This window comes from Caretta caretta, chromosome 8, assembly GCF_965140235.1.
Source record: "Caretta caretta isolate rCarCar2 chromosome 8, rCarCar1.hap1, whole genome shotgun sequence".
NCBI lineage: Eukaryota > Metazoa > Chordata > Testudines > Cheloniidae > Caretta > Caretta caretta.
In genome coordinates, this window is record NC_134213.1 from 45684018 (window position 1) to 45703566 (window position 19549).

General features: G+C 44.9%; 1 protein-coding gene across 1 annotated transcript; it reads left to right on the forward strand.

Moving 5' to 3' along the window:
• The first annotated feature begins 3116 nt into the window (after positions 1 to 3116).
• On the forward strand, positions 3117 to 15920 carry TNFSF18 (TNF superfamily member 18). Its single transcript, XM_048862300.2, has 4 exons — positions 3117 to 3390; positions 8987 to 9017; positions 10470 to 14397; positions 15360 to 15920. Exons 1-3 carry the CDS (start codon positions 3232 to 3234, stop codon positions 10829 to 10831), a joined length of 552 nt encoding a protein of 183 aa, XP_048718257.1. The 5' UTR covers positions 3117 to 3231; the 3' UTR covers positions 10832 to 14397; positions 15360 to 15920.
• Positions 15921 to 19549: the final 3629 nt, after the last annotated feature.

The following is a 19549-nucleotide window of genomic DNA, read 5'->3' on the forward strand; positions in this document are numbered from 1 at the left end:
TTGGCCTGCTAAACTCAGGGTTGTGAGTTCAATCCTTGAGGGGGCCATTTAGGGATCTGGGGCAAAAAAAATTGGGGATTGTGCCTGCTTTGAGCAGGGGGTTTGGACTAGATGATCTCCTGAGGTCCCTTCCAACCCTGATATTCTCTGATTCCCTGAAAATCAGTGTCCCTCCTCTCAGCAGGAACTGCCATAATTATGACAGATTCTCTCTTTCCCCTGTTCTGTTGGTCTATCATCGCTATCCTATTTCCTTTCCATCCCCCAAAGGTTTAGCTCTACTGGGAAAGGAATTAAGCAGCCTTCTGCTCATTACACCTGCAAATTGGTGGTCCATCAATGGCTGTTAATTAACAGGGTGGGACTATATCTATTGTAGTATCCCATGAGGAGAGGATCACATTGTAAAAGACATTTATATTTACTCTGACTGTTCATATGCCATCAACTTAAGTGCTCATTATGGGAATCAGGCAGGTGATTCTTAAAAAGCATTTTTTACATATGAAAAAATTAGGAAACAGCTGGAGATTCTGTGGTAATTTCTTTAGACCCCTTTTCTCAATAGAACTCTCATGGCTTTTAACCTTGTTAAAATCTACAGGACATTTCCATAAGACAGTATCTACAAACTGAGTGGTGCTTGAAATCTAGAGCTGAATTCCTGTGGCAACAACACAGTTCTAGTAAGCACACAGTAAGCACCAACGCAAATTTATAATAGAAAGTAGAGAGTTCCCATGAGTTACAAAGTGTAATATTCCAAATTATTTAAAATGTATTCGGCCAGGTTTGGGCAACTCTCTCTGCCAGTGCAAAGGGACCTTAAGATGAATGTAAATTACACTTACACTTATTTTAAGGCCTGTTTACGCTGCCAAAGTGGTGTAAAGAGAATTAGTGTAAATGAGAAATAGCCCCACAAAGTGTGTTTTAATGCAGCATCCTTGATTGTTCGGTTGTTGTTTTGGCTGATTTGTTTTTTGGGGTTTTTTGCTCTACTTTGCAAATTTGTATAATATTCAATGAATCTCCAGATCAGTGCAAACCAGAGAGATTCTGTTGTATTTTGTTTTATGGAGCTGTCATTTCCTAACACACTGTTGTAGCAAAGGCCGGGGGGTGGGGAGGTGGGAGGGTGTGTGGAATTGCAGAAGTGGATTCCTAAAATGTGTGAATAAAATTTTTCTGTGTCCCTGTTACACTGGTAAAATGGGTGCAATGGGGCTGGTTGAAGTTATTTAAATCATTGACTTTTTTTGTTGTCAAAAATGGGTTTTTTAAATAAAAAAGTCTCAATTCATTTCCTTCTATTAAAAAAACCCAAAATTTTCACAAAATCTGGAAACCAAAATGTATTCTATTGGTTGATATTTTAACAATTATTTTCATTTTGTGCATTTCATTTTTTTTCTTTTTTTTTTCTTTCTTTTCTTCCCCACCCCATTTCCTGTTTTTTTCTTTTTTCTTTCTTTTTCCCATTTAAAAATGACTAACATGATATTTTTCCTGTCATTTTCAAAAACCAGAAATGGAGAATGTTTTGGTTTTCATTTTTGTTTTAGAAAATTTAAAATGTTTGGAAATGGGTAAAAATGGAAATGTATTTGGAAAATAAATGGATCAATTTCAAGCTCTCCAAACTGAAAGAAATTTACAATTTTCAGATGGCTCCAATGAAGCTGTTTGAAATTAAATTGCATTCTTCTTTTTTGGATCCTTTCCAGTGTGCAGAGCGGGGAACTACATGCACAAGTCATTGTTTACAAATGAAAATATAGGGTTGGTGGCTCCAAAAGGTGAATTGCCAAACTTTTTGGATGCAATTTTGGTGGCCAATTTTGGAAATGTGGTTTATATTCTGTCATTGCTTTGAAATCTCGTCTAGTTCCGTGTTTACTATTGTGATAGACCTAGGCCAGTTGGGTACAACAGAGCAGTAGAAGCCGGATATACTGGCCACTGGATTAGCAGTTTTCTATTCCCTGACTGACCAGAGCAGGGGCTGCTCCAGGCTAATGAGAACACCTGACTCCAATGAACCTGCAAAGAGTCTGGTGAGGCCATTAAGTTAATGTGAACACCTGACTCTAATTAAGGCCCTTCGGATACTATAAAAGGGCTCACTCCAAAGTCAGGCTGAAGAGAGCTAGGGGAGAGGAAGTGCAGCTGAAGGGCTGAGTAATGAAGACACCCTCAAGCCATTGGTAAGGGAGCCCTAAGGTAAGGGTGAAGAAGAGAGAAGTGGGAGAGCTGTGGGGAAGTGGCCCAGGGAAATGTAGCAACTCTGGCACTGAAAGATCAGCTGCTGCAATTAGGGTCCTTGGGCTGGAACCTGGAGTAGAGGGTGGTCCTGGGTTCCCCCCAACCTGCCACTACAGAAACACCTCCTGGGAGGGGAAGATAGGCCCCTGTCAGGACAGGAGGCTAAACTATTATGGAGTAAGCTCATAGGGACAACAGAGACTGTGGGAGTTCTCTCACCAACCTCCTTGCTGGCTTAGGATGAAAAGGGCTCAGTAGACTGTAACCCTGGCCCTAGAGAGAGAAGGGCTATGTGGAGGGTTGCAGTGAGCCTCTGAGGCTAGCATAAACTGCCTGGAAGTGTGGGACCCACGGGGACAAGGTCGGAGCTCTGCCACACTATACAAATCATAATCTCTTAGTGTATTGGAAAGCTGCCTTCCGGCACTACCGTTCTGTTTTTTAGCATTGGAATTGAGAAACTGTTTAAATCCAGTTACCAAAACTCTCTCTCTTGGAAAACAAATCCTTCTGAAGAGAAAAACAATCAGACTCTGTGCAACATATTGCAAATGCTGGGATTTGTGCATTTCATACCTTGCCCTTCCTCTTATTCTTTCGAAGAGCTCTGTGAACTCAGCCTCTTGTCTGAAAATGTTGGGGGTTTTTCATAATTGTTTGCAGTTTGCTGGCTGAGTTTCATTTCAAAGCCGCCTTCACATTCTGGGCCTGGAGCCAAATGAGAGTTCCGTTCTCTACATCAGTTTCATGAGGAAATGCTGGCTAATTGCTTTCTGCAGCTAGACAGTGAAGAAACAAATGCATAAGCTCCTCCCTCTTCCATCTTATCCCCCGTGTATAAATTCCATTCAGGGCTGCTCATTCTTGGTGTCAAGAAGTCAGGAATTCTTGCAGTATTTTTTAAATGTTGCTGTTGCTGTTTGGTTTTCAGCTGTCTCCTCTCTAGCAGTTTGAGAGCTAAGAAGCATGGAAATGTCAAATTTCCTGGAGAATGGAAATATTCCCAGGGAAGCAAACAATTCACGATGCAATGGGATGAACCTTTGCACTTTGGCAGCTCTGGCTCTTTTAATACTGGTTGTGGTTCCACTTTTGATAGCCTGCTTTCTGTGCCTTCATAGCCAGGTAAGGAGAGTGCAAAAATACCAGCGACTAAAGTATACAGTATATTAGTATTAATTATTTTTATTATGACTGATATCTTTATAGAATTGGATAATTGCAACCTTTAATTCTGTTCCTTCTTGGAGCCAATGCTTTCTCCAGACTGCTTTCAACGGCCCAAGTGCTTTCAGCGCTTCTTTTGGGAAACTTTCATTAATTTTGCTGTTTTTTAAAAATGATAAAGTCAGTGTTTTCTTCTGATCTGTCCTTTCCTACTATGCCAGCTGTTGTTGTGCATTATTATTATTTATTATTATCTGACAATACCTATTAAGGAAAGGGCTAGACTAAGAGTCCATTGGTTCAGCATACCTCTACCCTCAGAGTCTAATCATGTAAAGAGAAGTCACTAATTTTCTATTGCATTGTACTAGTTCTGTGGAGGCATGACTGCACTCACATGGGAGCAGAGCGTGCTCAGCACCTCGCAGGATGCACTGAGCGTTTTCTAAAATTGCCCCTATTGGCTGCAGCTTTAATTCAGCCCCTTTGTTTGGATGTGTTGTGATAGTTTTTAATTACACAATCACATTGCTACTTTTTCCACAGGACCCCTATTTTGTTCAATGCATAGGTTGCACAGGTAACCATAAATCTGGTATTTCCTAACTTTTCAGTGCTTGACTTTTAACCTAACATTTATGTAATGTAGTTGTCTTTGTATTTGTAGCTTGACCACAGAACAACTAAGGGGACACATGCCAACTGTCGGCCAATATCCAAAGGGTTCAAACACCAAAGAGAGGGAGGAATTTTTAAGGCAGTAGAAGAGGGTAGAGAGATGTATAGCTAGGAGGAAAAGGATGGTACCGAGCAATGGAATAGGTTAACTATCAGAAGAAACTTTCCATTGGGGAGATCTCGGACACTGTGGAACAGCATGAAACATGTCACTTGAAACATTTGCAACTAGGCTGGACAAAGCAGTTGAGCAGACAATCCTGCCCCGGCATTGGGAAGGTCAAGGGGCCCAGTTCAAGCAGGTGTGACTCCACTGAAGTCAATGGAGTTGCATGTGCTTACCTCAGGACTGAATGTAGCCTAAGATCTCCTCCTCCATCTCTAGCTTCTCTTCAGTGTTCTGAGCTTGGGAGGTGAAGGCTAAAGATTCCCCTCACTCCCTGCACAGCCCATTGGTACGTGGAATTTTACTCTCGTTCCCAAAAGGTGAACACTCCCTCTTGGAGAATCCAAACGCTTGCTCTGGATGTTATGTTTCCAGCATCCACCTGGGCTGCAGCCTGTCTTCAGCTACAGCTCCAGGAATGGAAGAAGAAGTTCCCTATTTAGATATTCAGCATCAAACACCTCCAGGAAATATGATGACTGTGGCTGGTGGTGTATATCATGAGTTACACTAGGAGATCCATCCTGGAAGGTCCTGATCACTCCTTCAAAATGCAGAACACCCTCAATTCCCATGGGGCTAGAGGGTGCTCAGCACCTCACAGGAGCACCATTTGTAAAGCATTTAGGGGAAAAAAATCTTGGTGCAACTTTTTTCTTTTAAGTTCTCCCTCCTCCCCTTCCCACCATTCTATTTTGGAGGCATAACACGGGAGCCTCATGACATGCACTGAGCTCAAAATTGCATGCTGCTTGACAGTAAATCACACGTGATACTGGCACAGTAATGCACACCCCATCCTGTAAGAGTTCCACTTCCTTCCCCTTTCTTTCCCACTGCAGAAATAGCATTGTCTGAATAAACAAAAGCTTTTTTTTTTCACACTGTAGTTAGGGATGGGGAAGACCAACTGATTGAATCCATCCATCTGCAAGGGCAGGACAAGTTTGCTAGTTTGGTATTTGCCATTGAGTGAACATCGGTACAAACTTGTTATATAGGGGTAGATTGTGAGCCCCTTACTCCGTGTCGAGCCATTACTCACAGGAGTATTTCCATTAAAGGCAATGTGAGTGAAGAGTTTGCAATCTGGTCCTTAATGGAGTGGGTAAGTTGGGGGTACTCCTCCTGCTCCCATCTCCAAATGCGTTCACAAGCTGAAAGAATAAAATGCCCTTCTTGCAATCCTGGGGACAAAGCATGGCTGAGAGCTCAAAATGAAGTAGGAGGCAAGAGAGCAGGACTCTAGTCCTGCTGATGATGTCATGTGTGACTTCTAGGGCCGGCCTTAGGGAAAATGGTGCTCTGGGCAAACTTTCTTTGAGTTTAAGCACAGTCCAGTCACACACCTGAAGTTTACTGGAGAAGCTTGTAAGTCACAGTAGGGACCATGTGCACCTACAAAAGAGACTGCTGCAAATGGCACAGGCAGCTCATACGCTCGGGGCTGGCTTCCCATAGCACCTGAGCTTCTGGCACCAGTGGTGAAAATGCCAGGTTGGCGGCCGTGTGAAGCACCAGGGGGATGGCAGCGCTGTGAGGCACAAACTGAAGCCCAGCCCAGCATGCATCCAGCTTGGCTGTTGGAAACTTGCTCAGGGAGCTCCGCTGCCTCCACTCCTCAATGCCACCCAACTTTGGACACCGCTCTGCAGCCCCAGGAGAGTTCGTCACTAGCCTGGGTGTGCCCCATCTGCCCCTGCTTCATGGGCATTAGGGGAGGGTGAGCGGCTATGCTGGTGGGCAGGCTGTGCCAGGCAGCCCAGGGTGATGGCAGGAGACATCGGGTGGAAGCAGATCTCCCAACCCCAAGGGCAAAGCCTGCCCTGCAGAGCACCAGGCCTCCCCCAGGCCCACTGGGGCTCCTGCAGCTCACTCCCAGGGCAGACCCTCCCCAGCCACAAGTTACAGCAACATACCCTGGAATTTCAGCCCCTCCCATGGCTGGAGCCATCCCACCCCGCCCGCCCCCTCCACCGAGCTGGGACATCACATGTGCCAACGAAACCACCCACAACTGGGGAACGGAGTCCAGCCGGCGGGTGCTCACCTCTTACCCTGCCTGGGCACCAGCACCCTCTTGACCATGGCACCCTGATTGGTTGCCCATGTTGCTCACCCATAAGGCCAGCTCTGGTGACTTCACATGAATCACTTTAGCACCCTGTACTTCAATGGAGAGAGCCAGGGGGTGGGAGGATTAGTCACAGGGCTTTGAGGCCTTGGATGGAAGATTCTAGAGAAGGGCAAAGTGGCATCTGTGTGTTTTGAGCTAAGGTGTTCTGACCACCCCAATCTTTTGGGCAGCTGAGTCAATTAATAGAATTATCCCTGGACGGTGGGCATTTCGCTGGCAGCATGGAAGGAAAGGCTCAGCTACGTATTAGCTGAAAGCTATGTCAGTCATCATGTCCCTTGAACAAAGTTATCTCCTCCAGTTGCTAGAAGCAGGTGCTGAAATACCACAGTGACAGGCCAGGTATAAGAACCTAAGCAGAATACTGGTTATGGGAACTCCAGTCAGGATCAGTGGGTTAAAACTAAGGTACACAATGGTGCAGGTGTTTGTCCGCTAGTCTTATTTAGATCAATGTAAAATACTGCATGTTTCCACTGTAAGCAAAGTCTGGCAGGACTTTGTGTTGCAGCGTCTACAATGAACTACTGTAGCCATTCATGCCAGGAGATACGGGACCAAATCTAGGCCAATGTACAAATGCAATGACCTTTCAAGTCCCATTTCATATGGATCAGTCAGACAGCTGGCCAGCATCCACAGGACAGATGGAGTACTGCCAACTTACGGATGTAAACAGACACATTTTCGCTCCTCTGTGTGTTTTCCAAGCTGTGGGGCATTCCTTCAAGGGAGGGCATTAAAAAGGAGTAACCAGGGTCTGAATTCATTCCCATTAAAAATGTTTAGACTATATGGGCAGTGGCTGTCTTTCTTAATATTTGTATTTAGCACCTATCACCAAGGGGGTCCTGACAGGGGGCTCAGGGTATGACAACAGGAATAACAGATAATAATCATTGAGGAGGAGGAGGAGAAATCTTTCCACATGGGTTGTTGCTCTTGGTAGTTTCTGTATGGGAGAGGCCAAGAAATGGAATTGCAGTTGCCACAATTAAGAAGTGAGGTGATTGGCTCCCCTAATGGGTACTGATGTCTGTGGTTTATTTTTATATTTGGTGCAAAAGCCCATGAACAATTAATAATATATTTAATAATGTAAAATATTTTAGGCCACTGCTATCTAACATAAGAGATTTACACTAATATTTGAAAATGTTGATTGTTTACGCTTGTAAATAAGACAGTTACTTCCCTTTTCCCATTTCCTATGAATCAATCAGACAGCTGGCCAGTCCACAGGACAGATGGAGTACTACCAACTTATGGATGTAAACAGACACATTTTCACTCTATTGTGTGTTTTCCAAGCTGTGGGGCCCTCCTACAAGGGAGGGCAGTAAAAAGGACTAACCAGGGTCATGCTCAGACAGACCCTTTGGTGGTTCTCCAGAGTTTTAGTTTTCATTTAAAAAAAATTAGTCTCTGGCTGTTATAGTTGGGAAGAAAATCTTCAAAACCTGATATGAGTACAACTGATACAATGTCTACCTAAATTTGCAGACAGCCTGAAACTATATCTGTGAAATGCAGCATTTAACAGGGGGCTAACTCAGATTTCAGTGATCATTCTTTGACATCACTGTTAGCTCTTTCACTGCTCTTGAAAAGTAATGTTCTATTGCAGTTTTAAATAAAATAAACCAAATCAAACATTTCTTAACTATGTCTTTCCTTAAAACCAGAATGTAAGATAAAATAAAATTTTGTCTTTTTTAATAAAAAGTGGCAAAGCCACATGAAAAGATGGAGTAACAATGTTGCTGGAGAGTTATCTGTGTGGTTTAAACCCAGAATCTCTGCATTTAAACATATGAGTGTCTACCACCAGAGCTAAAGGTCCAGAGCTGTTACCTTGAGGGCAGTAACAGATTCCTAAACCTCTAAACATGCTTCACCCACTAGAGGGTGACAAAGAGACACACTATGTAAGCATGGGATACGGTTACATGACACCAGCCAGTGCTGTGTGATGTCTGGTGATATCCTGTGTCGTTTAGACTCTTACTCTTAGCAACACCAAAACCACCACCAACATTTAAAATGAAAACAGTCCTAGGGCAAGATGCCATTTGGGTTAAGCAGCTGCTTTCCAGTGAAAGTGAAGAGCCAGTTGAATGAGACCCAATAGAAGTCTGTCTCCTCTGATAACAGAAAGATTTCTGCTACCCGGGACTTCTCCCAAACATACACAGAACATTAGCTGCTAAGTGTCAAAGTCCCAGGCCATAACATGCAACAAACTGACCAAACTTTAATTGAAATGACCCACCTTGATTATCACTACAAAAGGTTATTTTTCTCTCCTACTGGTAATAGCTCACCTTACCTAATCACTCTCTTTACAGTGTGTATGGTAACACCCATTGTTTCATGTTCTCTGTGTATATAAAATCTGCCCACTGTATTTTCCACTGAATGCATCTGATGAAGTGAGCCGTAGCTCTCGAAAGCTTATGCTCAAATAAATTTGGTAGTCTCTAAGGTGCCACAAGTACTCCTTTTCTTTTTGCGGATACAGACTAACACAGCTGCTACTCTGAAACCTGACCAAACTTTGTTTCGCTTCACAGTCTCCGGAGATCTGCTGGGCTCATGCAACTTGTAAGTATCAAGATCCTGGAATGGTTTTCTGATTTTTACCATTCACACAGTGCGGTGAAGGCGAGTAGATCATAGTAATGTACTGAACAGGCTGGAGTATTTCTCCCCTATCTATGAACAGCAGTAAATAATGAAAACAGAGAAACATGACGCCCAGGTGATCTAGTGGCTATTGTAGGCAACCGGGTATCAGTCGCTTCTCAGTTCTATTCCCAGCACTAGCTAGTGGTATCAGATGAATCATCTCTCTTAAAGTGCAGTTCTGCTTTGAAACATGACTGTACAAATAGTATCCTGGGATTCCATATTTATTGTCTCTCAGTGACTGCAGATCAAATTCTCAAATGTTACTAATTTAAAAAAGCGGCGGAGGGGTTGTCCTAACTGCTAGGCCTGTAATCTCATCCTGGGGTCTGAAAATCAAGCTAAAGCCTTTTGGCTTACCACAGCAGCAACAAGAAAGATTTTGAAAATGAAACTTGTTACATCTGTGAGCAAGACTTTGTTTTAGCTTGTCAGTTCCTTACTGACTTACACTAAATTGATATAAAATCCTTTTAACCCAAATTAAGAATGTACCAGATTAGTTTCTAAACAGACATAATAAAATCAGCAGAATTTTTCTGTGTAGACAAACCCTTCATTAACAATTCTGTTGATGATGTCGGAGTGCCTGGATAGACTCTAGCAGTCTCCCCGAGTGGTGCTGGCTCTGGAGCAATAACAGGACTAAACAATAGGGAAATGCTGTTATTCAGCATAGAAAGCAGATATGACTCTGAACACAAACACAGGCATCAGATCTGGTGAGTCAGGAAATACCATATCCACAGTCACTTTTTAGAGTGAAAAGTTTACTTGCTGAGATGGGATGGATTTGTGTCTGCTGTTTAATGCAGACTGGAACAGGAAGATGCTCTCACGACAGTGGCCAGTGAGGAGAGGGAGTTAGTTGTTGGAGAGCACTGCTTATCTTTTAGAAGTGGAGGGAGAGCTGGGCTTTGCCCTGCTGCCCTTTACCTTAACCACTGGTTGACTCCAGTGGACCATGCTGATTTAGATTGCCTGAGGGTCTGCCCCATGAAGAGCAGTCGAATGATTTAATTAAGTAAGATGGGCTCAGACCAAAACCCTGAACCTAAAAATCCCCTCACTTCATGGGTGTCAGAATCTGAATCTGGGTCTGAATAACAGAATCCCAGCTCCAAACAGCCCAGAACTCTGGGAATTGTTCAGAATCTGGGTCCTGCTCTGAATTTTATAGCTCAGACCCTTCCCTCTCCTCCCCAAAGACCTCAAATCAAAGAGATAAGAAAAAGGTAAGAAGGGAGATGAACTAACTTACAGAATGACAAGGGAAAATCTAGGAAACGGGGTAGACTTTGAAATATAATTAACCACCTTGTATGCTTTTCACTTTGTTTTCTTCCTTGTCTCCTTTCTTTATGGAAGTACCTTCAGAAGATCGTGATGGTTACATCATATGGAAGTGGAACTTGACAGACTGCAGTAGCTTCATAAGGAATGGCTCTGACCAAAAGCTGGAGATCCTGCAGAGTGGCATGTACTTCATCTATGCCCAGGTGACCCGCATAAAGACAATAAAAGATTATTTTACGATGACGCTGTACAGAGATCAGAATATTCTCCTCAACCAGATGACTGGGACAAATTCTGGGGAGGACACTGTCTCCATCAATTTCGGGAGACCTTATTTTCTGAGCAAGGGGGAGAAGCTGTTCTGTAAGGTCAATAATGGGCTTGGACACATCTCAACAGAAAATCAGACTTACTGGGGGCTGTACAAAATGTAACAGACTTCCACTTGGAGTCCGCTTCTCTCACCCTCCAAAGAACATTAGGAATCTAACCTCTGAGTCTGAAATGTTTGCAATTTCTCTGCATCAAACTCAAGACAACGATGCTTTGGGCTTTCTCATCTTCCTGTTGAAGTGATTCAGGGTACACGCTCAACAAGATGTGAATGTGCTACTCCAGTAATGACATCAGATTGTCACAAGTTATGAGAGGAAGACACTTTTAGAACAACAGTGTGAACAAAGAAAAGCAATACCTTGATGTGTTAGAAATGTTAGTTCTAAAATCCCAGGCAAATAAGTCACTATGTTCTGCCCATTCTGCACTGGTAAACAGTTTCACTCCTCAGCTGGCTGCCTTTCCGTGCAGGGTGAAAGTGATTATCATTTGTATATTTTGTGAAGTGCCTAGGGGATCCATGGACATGAAAGATGCTATGTCAGTGTAATATATTATGCACATACTGTACATAACCTGGACAAAAAATGGCCTGTCTGAGATTGAGGGACCAACATGTTTAAAGGCAAAGGGAATAGAGGGACAATTCCTAGCTCCCATCCAGGGCTTCTGTGGAACATCCTCTCCTTTCTGTCCCCTTTTCTCCTCACATACATACCTAACTTTAATAAGGGAAAATGCAGCTGTCCCAATTTCCCCTCAGTGTAAACCCAGCCCCATCATTCCTGGGGATTCACACCGTTTAGGAGTTTTGCATTCAGAATGAATGCAAACTATATTTTCTCTTTGAACCATTGAGTCCAATGCTGGCGTATTGAAGGTGGCACATAGAGCCTGTGTGTCTATATTAAGATTCAGGGTTCCATTGACCCTCACCATTTTCTATCATACAGTGCTGTAACATGGAACTTAATAGTGCAGATAAAGTCACACAGAGCAGCATCTGGACTGGACGGGGACCAGGCTTCAAATTCTCTTATCATCTATAGCTACATTGTGCAGTATAAGCAGATGTAACATTTGTCATTGAAAGGAAGTGGGGTACCCATATCTCTATTGATGGGAGGGCACACCTGTAGAACTAAAGGAAGAGAAGGAGTGTGATCTACTGGGGAGAGCTGAGGATTGAGATTGTTGAGCTGTATCCTGTGCTCCTCTACTAAGTCACTGTGTGACCTTGGGTAAGGCACTGTGGTTGTGCCTTAGCTTCTCCTCACTAAGTCAGGTATAACAATGTATTTACCTACCTCACAGGCATGTTGTAAGGCTGAATAAATGGACATTGTAAAGTCCTTGGAGATCCTCCAATTCCCTGTTCTAGCGCTGTGGTCGGTCACACAGTCGGGTTTCTGTTCCTTGATTAGCTGTCCTAGGGCAAGCTCCTCTGATGGGTATATGCTTGTTTTCACACAAATAGCCATATTTTCATGAATAAAGCCTCCCCAATCATTCCTTGAAACAAATTACAGCTTCATGGATTTTCCCGGACAAACAAACAAATACAAACACTGTTGGACTGAATCACGATTTAGGGTTAGTTTGATGCAATGTGGTTGTTATGATTTTATTTTCTGTGTATTCCAACATTAAATATTATGGAGCCTGCTTTACAGAAGTGGCTGCCATTTTGTGTTCATTTCAGTGCAGACCATTAAAGAGGGGAGACAAACAGTGCTCTCGCATGGAGACTTTACCTTTGTTCTTTCTTGTTTAGTTAATTATCCTTAATCTAGAATAAAGTTTTTCAGAATAAAAGTGTACAGTGCCCTTGTGTATGGCCAAACATGATAGTTTGCAAATACATTTATCCACCCTTCACCTAGCTTGACTGCTTTGTCTGTGTTAGGCCTGAAGGGTCTGACCCTCAGTACTCCCATGTGTAAGAAGGGATAATAGTACTTATTTATCTGTCTCATGGGTGGGAGGTGTTGGTTATCAGTTAGGTGTAAGGCCAGTTTGTATGCATTATAATTGGGGTAGTGTGAGGATGGTGACAAGCTGTGCTTCTCCATGGAGAACCAAGACCCTGAATCCCTCCCACTCCCCCATCCTTGAGGTTGTAGTCTGCTCCCCATGGCATTAGTGGGATTTGAAGGCCAGGAGAAGGAGGGTCAGTCTTCATGCTAAAGGGAGCATAGGAGCTGTTATTGTGCCTGTTCCTTGCACAGGGCACAAGAGGTATCCTCGCCTCCCACCCACACATCTGTAGTAGGGCAAGGTCCATAGTGAATCAATGTTTATCAAGTGGTTTAATGAGAGGAAGTGCTATGTAAGTGCTAACTCAACATCATTACAATTCCACCATGGCTACTATCAATAATAATCAGGAAATGCATGAGTTTGCGTTCTAAAGGAGACCCTAAGCAATGGGCTAAGCTTGGCCATGTGAGGAATCCCCCCTCCCTCTGACTGCAGTATAACTTGCATTTTAATTACCACTGGCATCTCTGGGACTCTATCACGGTCTCCATTTCAAAAAGTCGTCATTTGCCAGAGGTTACCACACACTGGTATCTGAGACATATTTCATTCTAAGTCTGGGGGGGAAACTACGGTGCCTGAGCTGTCACTGTGTGGTAAATTGAGAAAGGTTGGCTTTAAACGAAGACTTTGGATTGGTGTCAGCAGCGACAGAAAAGAAAGCGTTGGTTCGAGGTTCACTTTGTTTGCATCTGGGGGCACTCTCATAGGTGGAAAGATGTTTGCACCTCTCAATTAGTGCTACACTCAGGCCTGGTCTGCACTACACGTTTATGTTGGACTTAGCAGCGTTAAATCGAATTAACCCTGCACCCATCCACACAACGAAGCCATTTTTTTCGACATAAGGGCTCTTAAAACCAATTTCTGTACTCCTCCACAATGAGGGGATTAGCGCTGAAATTGACATCGCTGTTTTGAATTAGGGTTAGTATGGAAGCAATTCGAAGGTATTGGCCTCCGGGAGCTATCCCACAGTGCACCATTGTGACCGCCCTGGACAGCACTCTGAACTCAGCTGCACTGGCTAGGTGTACAGGAAAAGCCCCAGGAACTTTTGAATCTCATTTCCTGTTTGGCCAGGCGAGCTCATCAGCGCAGGTGACCATGCAGTCCCAGAATCGAAAAAGAGCTCCAGCATGGACCAAACGGGAGGTACTGGATCTGATCATTGTATGGGGAGAGGAATCTGTGCTATCAGAACTATGTTCCAAAAGACGAAATGCCAAAACATTTCAAAAAATCTCTGAGGCCATGAGGGAAAGAGGCTACAGCAGGGACGCAACACAGTGTCGCATGAAACTTAAGGAGCTCAGACAAGCATACCAGAAAACAAAAGAATCAAACGGATGCTCCGGGACACAGCCCCAGATATGCTGCTTCTACGCTGAGCTGCATGCAATTCCAGGGGGGACCGCCACCACTACCCCACCCCTGTCCCTGGACAACGATGATGGGGTACTCTCCGCCATGCCTGAGGATTTTGTGGACAGAGAAGATGAGGAGGAGGAGGAGGAGCTTGAGGAGAGCACACAGCACACCGTTCTCCCCAACAGCCAGGATCTTTTTATCACCCTGACTGAAATACCCTCCCAACCCAACGAAGCCGGAGAAGGGACCTCTGGTGAGTGAACCTTTTAAAATATAATACATGTTATAAAAGCAAGCGTTTTTTAATGATTAAGTAGCCCTGAGGACTTGGGATGCATTCGTGGCCAGTACAGCTACTGGAAAAGTCTGTTAACGTGTCTGGGGACGGAGCGGAAATCCTCCAGGGACATCTCCATGAAGCTCTCCTCGAGGTACTCTAAAAGCCTTTGCAGAAGGTTTCTGGGGAGAGCAGCCTTATTCCGTCCCCCATGGTAGGACACTTTACCATGCCATGCTAGCAGCAAGTAATCTGGTATCATTGCATGGCAGCGTATGGTCCTGGTGTTTGCTGGCATTCAAGCAACATCCGTTCTTTATCTCTGTGTGTTATGCTCAGGAGAGTGATATCGTTCATGGTAACCTGGTTGAAATAGGGGAATTTAATTAAGGGGACATTCAGAGGTGGCCATTCCTACTGGGCTGTTTGCCTGTGACTGAAAAGAAATCCTCCCCGCAGTTAGCTACGTGGTGGGTGGGGGAAAGGGGGGGCATTAGCACTGAGCTGTTCACGTTTGGCTAGCAGGGATCTTCTCTGATACCAGCCACACAGCGGAGGGAGGGGTAAAGTGATGAGCCCAGAGAATTGGATGGGGGGGGTTCAGTTTGGTTTCTGCTGCTGCACGTTAACAGGAAAACCGCAGTACTAAATGGCCAACTCAATGTGCTTTGCTTGGTATAGGAGAGGAGGGCCCTGCTGTTTGGAAGGTTGCAGAAGCTGACTATGGCTTACCATGGCCGCCTGCAAGCCAAATTCTGTTGCATGTGTGATCTCTAACACCAAAGCCGCAGGCACTCAATATAAGATGCAAAATGTGACCTTGTAGCAAAATCACATGTGCTATGTAATGTGAATAGTGTTGTTCACCGTGAAAGAGTATAGCCATTTTTCTGTAAAATGTATCTTTTAAAATACTTCACTCCCTTTTTTTCCTCCAGCAGCTGCAAATGTTTCAAGCCTCCCTCCTCCGTCCCAAAGGCTATCTCAGATAAGGCGGCTAAAAAAACGCATGCGCGATGAAATGTTCTCTGAGCTCATGTAGTCATCCGGCACTGACAGAGCTCAGCAGAATGTGTGGAGGGACACAACAGCGGAGTACAGGAAAGTGGCCGATGAATGTGAGGAGATGTGGCAGCAGGAAGATCAGAGGAGGCATGAGGCAACGCTGGGGCTACTGCGGGATCAAACGGCGTCTGGTGGAGGTTCATGAATAGCAGCAGGATCACAGACTGCTGCTGCAGCCCCTGCTTAACTGCCCTCCCTCCTCCCCAAGTTCCATAGCCTCCTCACCCAGACGCCCAAGAACGCGGGGAAGAGGCTCCAGGCACCCAACCACTCCACCCCAGTGGACAGGCCAAGCAACAAAAGGCTGTCATTCAAGAAGTTTTAAAGTGGCCTTTTCCTTCCCTCCTACCCTCCTCCCACACCCCACCCGGGATACCTTGTGAGTTATCTCCCTATTTTTATAATCAATTAATAAAGAATACATGTTTTTTAAATGATAGTGGCTTTATTTCCTTTGCAAGCAAGTTGTGATCGAAGGGGGGAGGGAAGGTGGCTTACAGGGAATTTAGAGGCAAGCAAGGGGGTGGGTTTTCATCAAGGAGAAACAAACAGAAGTGTCACACAGTACCCTGGCCAGTCATGAAACTGGTTTTCAAAGCTTCTCTGATGCGCAGCGCACCCTGCTGTGTTCTTCTAACCGCCCTGGTGTCTGGCTGTGCATATTCAGAGGCCAGGCAATTTGCATCAACCTCCCACCCCGCCATAAACATCTCCCCCTTACACTCTCAGAGATTGTGGAGCACACAGCAAGCAGCAATAATAATGGGAATATTGGTTTTGCTGAGGTCTGAGCAAGTCAGTAAACTGCGCCAGCGACCCTTTAAACATCCAAATGCACACTCTACCACCATTCTGCACTTGCTCGGCCTGTAGTTGAACAGCTCCTTACTACTGTCCAGGGTGTCTGTGTATGGTTTCATGAGCCAGGGCATTAGGGAGTAGGCTGGGTCCCCAAGGATAACTATAGGCATTTCAACATCCCCAACAGTTATTTTCTGGTCTGGGAAGTAAATCCCTTCCTGCAGCCATTTAAACAGACCAGAGTTTCTGAAGACGCGAGCGTCATGAACCTTTCCCGGCCATCCCACGTTGTTGTTGGTGAAATGTCCCTTGTGATCCACCAGTGCTTGCAGCACCATTGAAAAGTACCCCTTTATGTTTATGTACTGGCTGCCCTGGTGGTCCGGTCCCAAGATAGGGATATGCGTTCCATCTATAGCCCCACCACACTTAGGGAATCCTATTGCAGCAAAGCCATCTACTATGACCTGCACATTTCCCAGAGTCACTACCTTTGATAGCAGCTGCTCAATGATTGGGTTGGCTACTTGCATTACAGCAACCCCCCACAGTAGATTTGCCCACTCCAAATTGATTACCGACTGACCAGTAGCTGTCTGGCGTTGCAAGCTTCCACAGGGCTACTGCCACTCGCTTGTGAACTGTGAGGCCTGCTCTCATCTTGATATTCTTGCACTTCAGGGCAGGGGAAAGCAAGTCACAAAGTTCCATAAAAGTGCCCTTTCGCATGCAAAAGTTTCAGAGCCACTGGGAATCATCCCAAACCTGCAATGCTATGCGGTCCTACCACTCTGTGCTTGTTTCCCGGGCCCAGAATTGGTGTTCCATGGCATGAGCCTGCCCCAGTAACACTATGATCTCCAAATTGCTGGGGACCACGGTTTTAGAGAAATCTGCATTCATGTCCTCATCACCGCGCTGCCGTCGCCTCCTCACCTGGTTTTTCAGGTGCTGATTCTACATGAACAGCATGATAATGCGCAAGGTGTTTACAATGGTCATAACTGCTGTGGTGAGCTGTACAGGCTCCATGCTTGCTGTGCTATGGCGTCTGCTCAGGCAATCCAGGGAAAAGGGCGCAAAGCGATTGTCTGCCGTTGCTCTGATGGAGGGAGGGGCGACTGACAACATAGCTTACAGGGTTAGCTTACAGGAAATTAAAATCGACAAAGCGGGTGGCTTTGCATCAAGGAGAAACAGAATAGCCCCCTCAAGGATAGAGCTCAAAACCCTGGGTTTAGCAGGCCATTGATTTCACAGAGGGAGGGAGGAAGGGAGGAGAAAATAAATACAAAACAAATCTGGTCTATTTCTTGTTTTGCTCCACTTCATCTATCTTTATACATCTTGCTGGCAGCAGACGGTGCAATACGACTGCTGGCCATCGTCGTCTCCTGGCTGCTCATTAGAAGACGGTGCAGTAGGACTGCTGGCAGGACTGAATCACCATGAGACAAAACTTAAAAGGGAAATGGCCTGGCTGAGTCACTCCCATGTTTGCCCAGGTGCCCCTGACTGACCTCACCGTGGTCAGCTAAAAGAGCACCCTGAAGTATGGCGAAGATGGCTACCAGTCATACTGCACTGTCTGCTGCCAAAAGTCAATGAGCTGCTGCTGTGTAGTAATGCAGTACCGCATCTGCCAGCACCCAGGAGACATACGTTGATGGTGAGCTGAGCGGGCTCCATGCTTGCCGTCATATGGCATCTGCATGGGTAACTCAGGAAAAAAGGTGCAAAATGATTGTCTGCCGTTGCTTTCAAGGAGGGAGGGAGGGAAGGGGGGGGCCTGACAATATGTACCCAGAACCACCCGCGACAATGTTTTTGCCCCATCAGGCATTGGGATTCCTACCCAGAATTCAAATGGGTGGCAGAGACTGCGGGAACTGTGGGATAGCTACCCACAGTGCAACGCTCTGGAAGTCGATGGTTGCCTCGGTACTGTGGATGCACTGTGCACTGTGGATGCACTGTGGATGCACTCCGCCGACTAAATGCACTTAGAGCATTTGTGTGGGGACACACACAATCGACTGTATAAAAACGCTTTCTACAAAACCGACTTCTATAAATTTGACCTAATTTCGTAGTGTAGACATGGCCTCAGGATCTCACTCGTCCTATGAGGCTTAGCTCCTCCGTCAGGAAACACGCGATGTAAGTCTTTCTATAGAATTAAACACGGCATGAAGATTTTGAGGATCTGAGTCAGCTTTTCTTTTAGCCCTTTTGTTAAATGATAACAATACTCACTAAGTTGTGATCAAAACACTTTCAGCTCATGCACAGCTTAGTTTCACCAGCTAAACATAGGCAGACAAAGAGACAGGCAGGAGAAGATAAAAGAGTGGAAACTGGAAAAATGTCAAAATTATGGACAGACACAGTGGATGGTGATTGCTATCGTGGCAGGCAAAACTATGGCTCCTTTCTCAATATATCCCCTGCTGGTCTTTCTGAAGTTGGGAGGCTGGAAGGGAGTCCAGTCCTGCCCTGGTACCAGAGGGGATGGAATCTTCCTTGCTCCAGATGTCAGACAAGCAAGTGAAGCCCACAATCCAGTACTATCTAAGGTAGGTTGTCAACACGAAGGTCTAAAGATTCTGTAGGCTACATAACAGTTACACTCATACCCATGAGCCAAGAGTAAAGGAAAAGGCAAGCACTACAATGCCAGCAAAACAAAACTGTCTAGAAGCCACCTTCCTCCAAATATAAGTCCATGAAAAATAACTCAAGGCTGAGAGGAAAGGTTGTCTTCTGATTAAGTCAAGGACCTGAGACCCAGGTTTAATTCCCACATCAGCCAAAGACTTCCTGTGCATTCTTGAGCAAGTTACTTGGTCTCTCACTGCCTCAGCTCCAGCTTTGCAAAGTGGGGGTGAAAATTCTTCTTTTCTCTGTCTTCTCTATTTAGCTTGTCAGCTGTTTGGGGCAGGGACTGTTATGTGTATGTACAATGTCTAGTACAACGGAATCTCTATCTCATTTGGGGCCTCCAGGTGCTACTGGAATCTGGCTAGTAATAAACAATACAGTGTTTTGGCTATTTTTCCAGAATCTTCCAATAGTCACATCTACTCAAAACAACACGGAGATTAAAATACATCAACAGAAGTGCAAATCTCCATTTATAGTTCCCCACCGTGCACTGTCTCCTCTTTAGCATGACTTTATTATGACTTTCATCAGGACAATGGTTCTTTAGTCTGTATGCCTTAAACATGTTACAATTTCTCTTATAGGTAGGCCACATTTC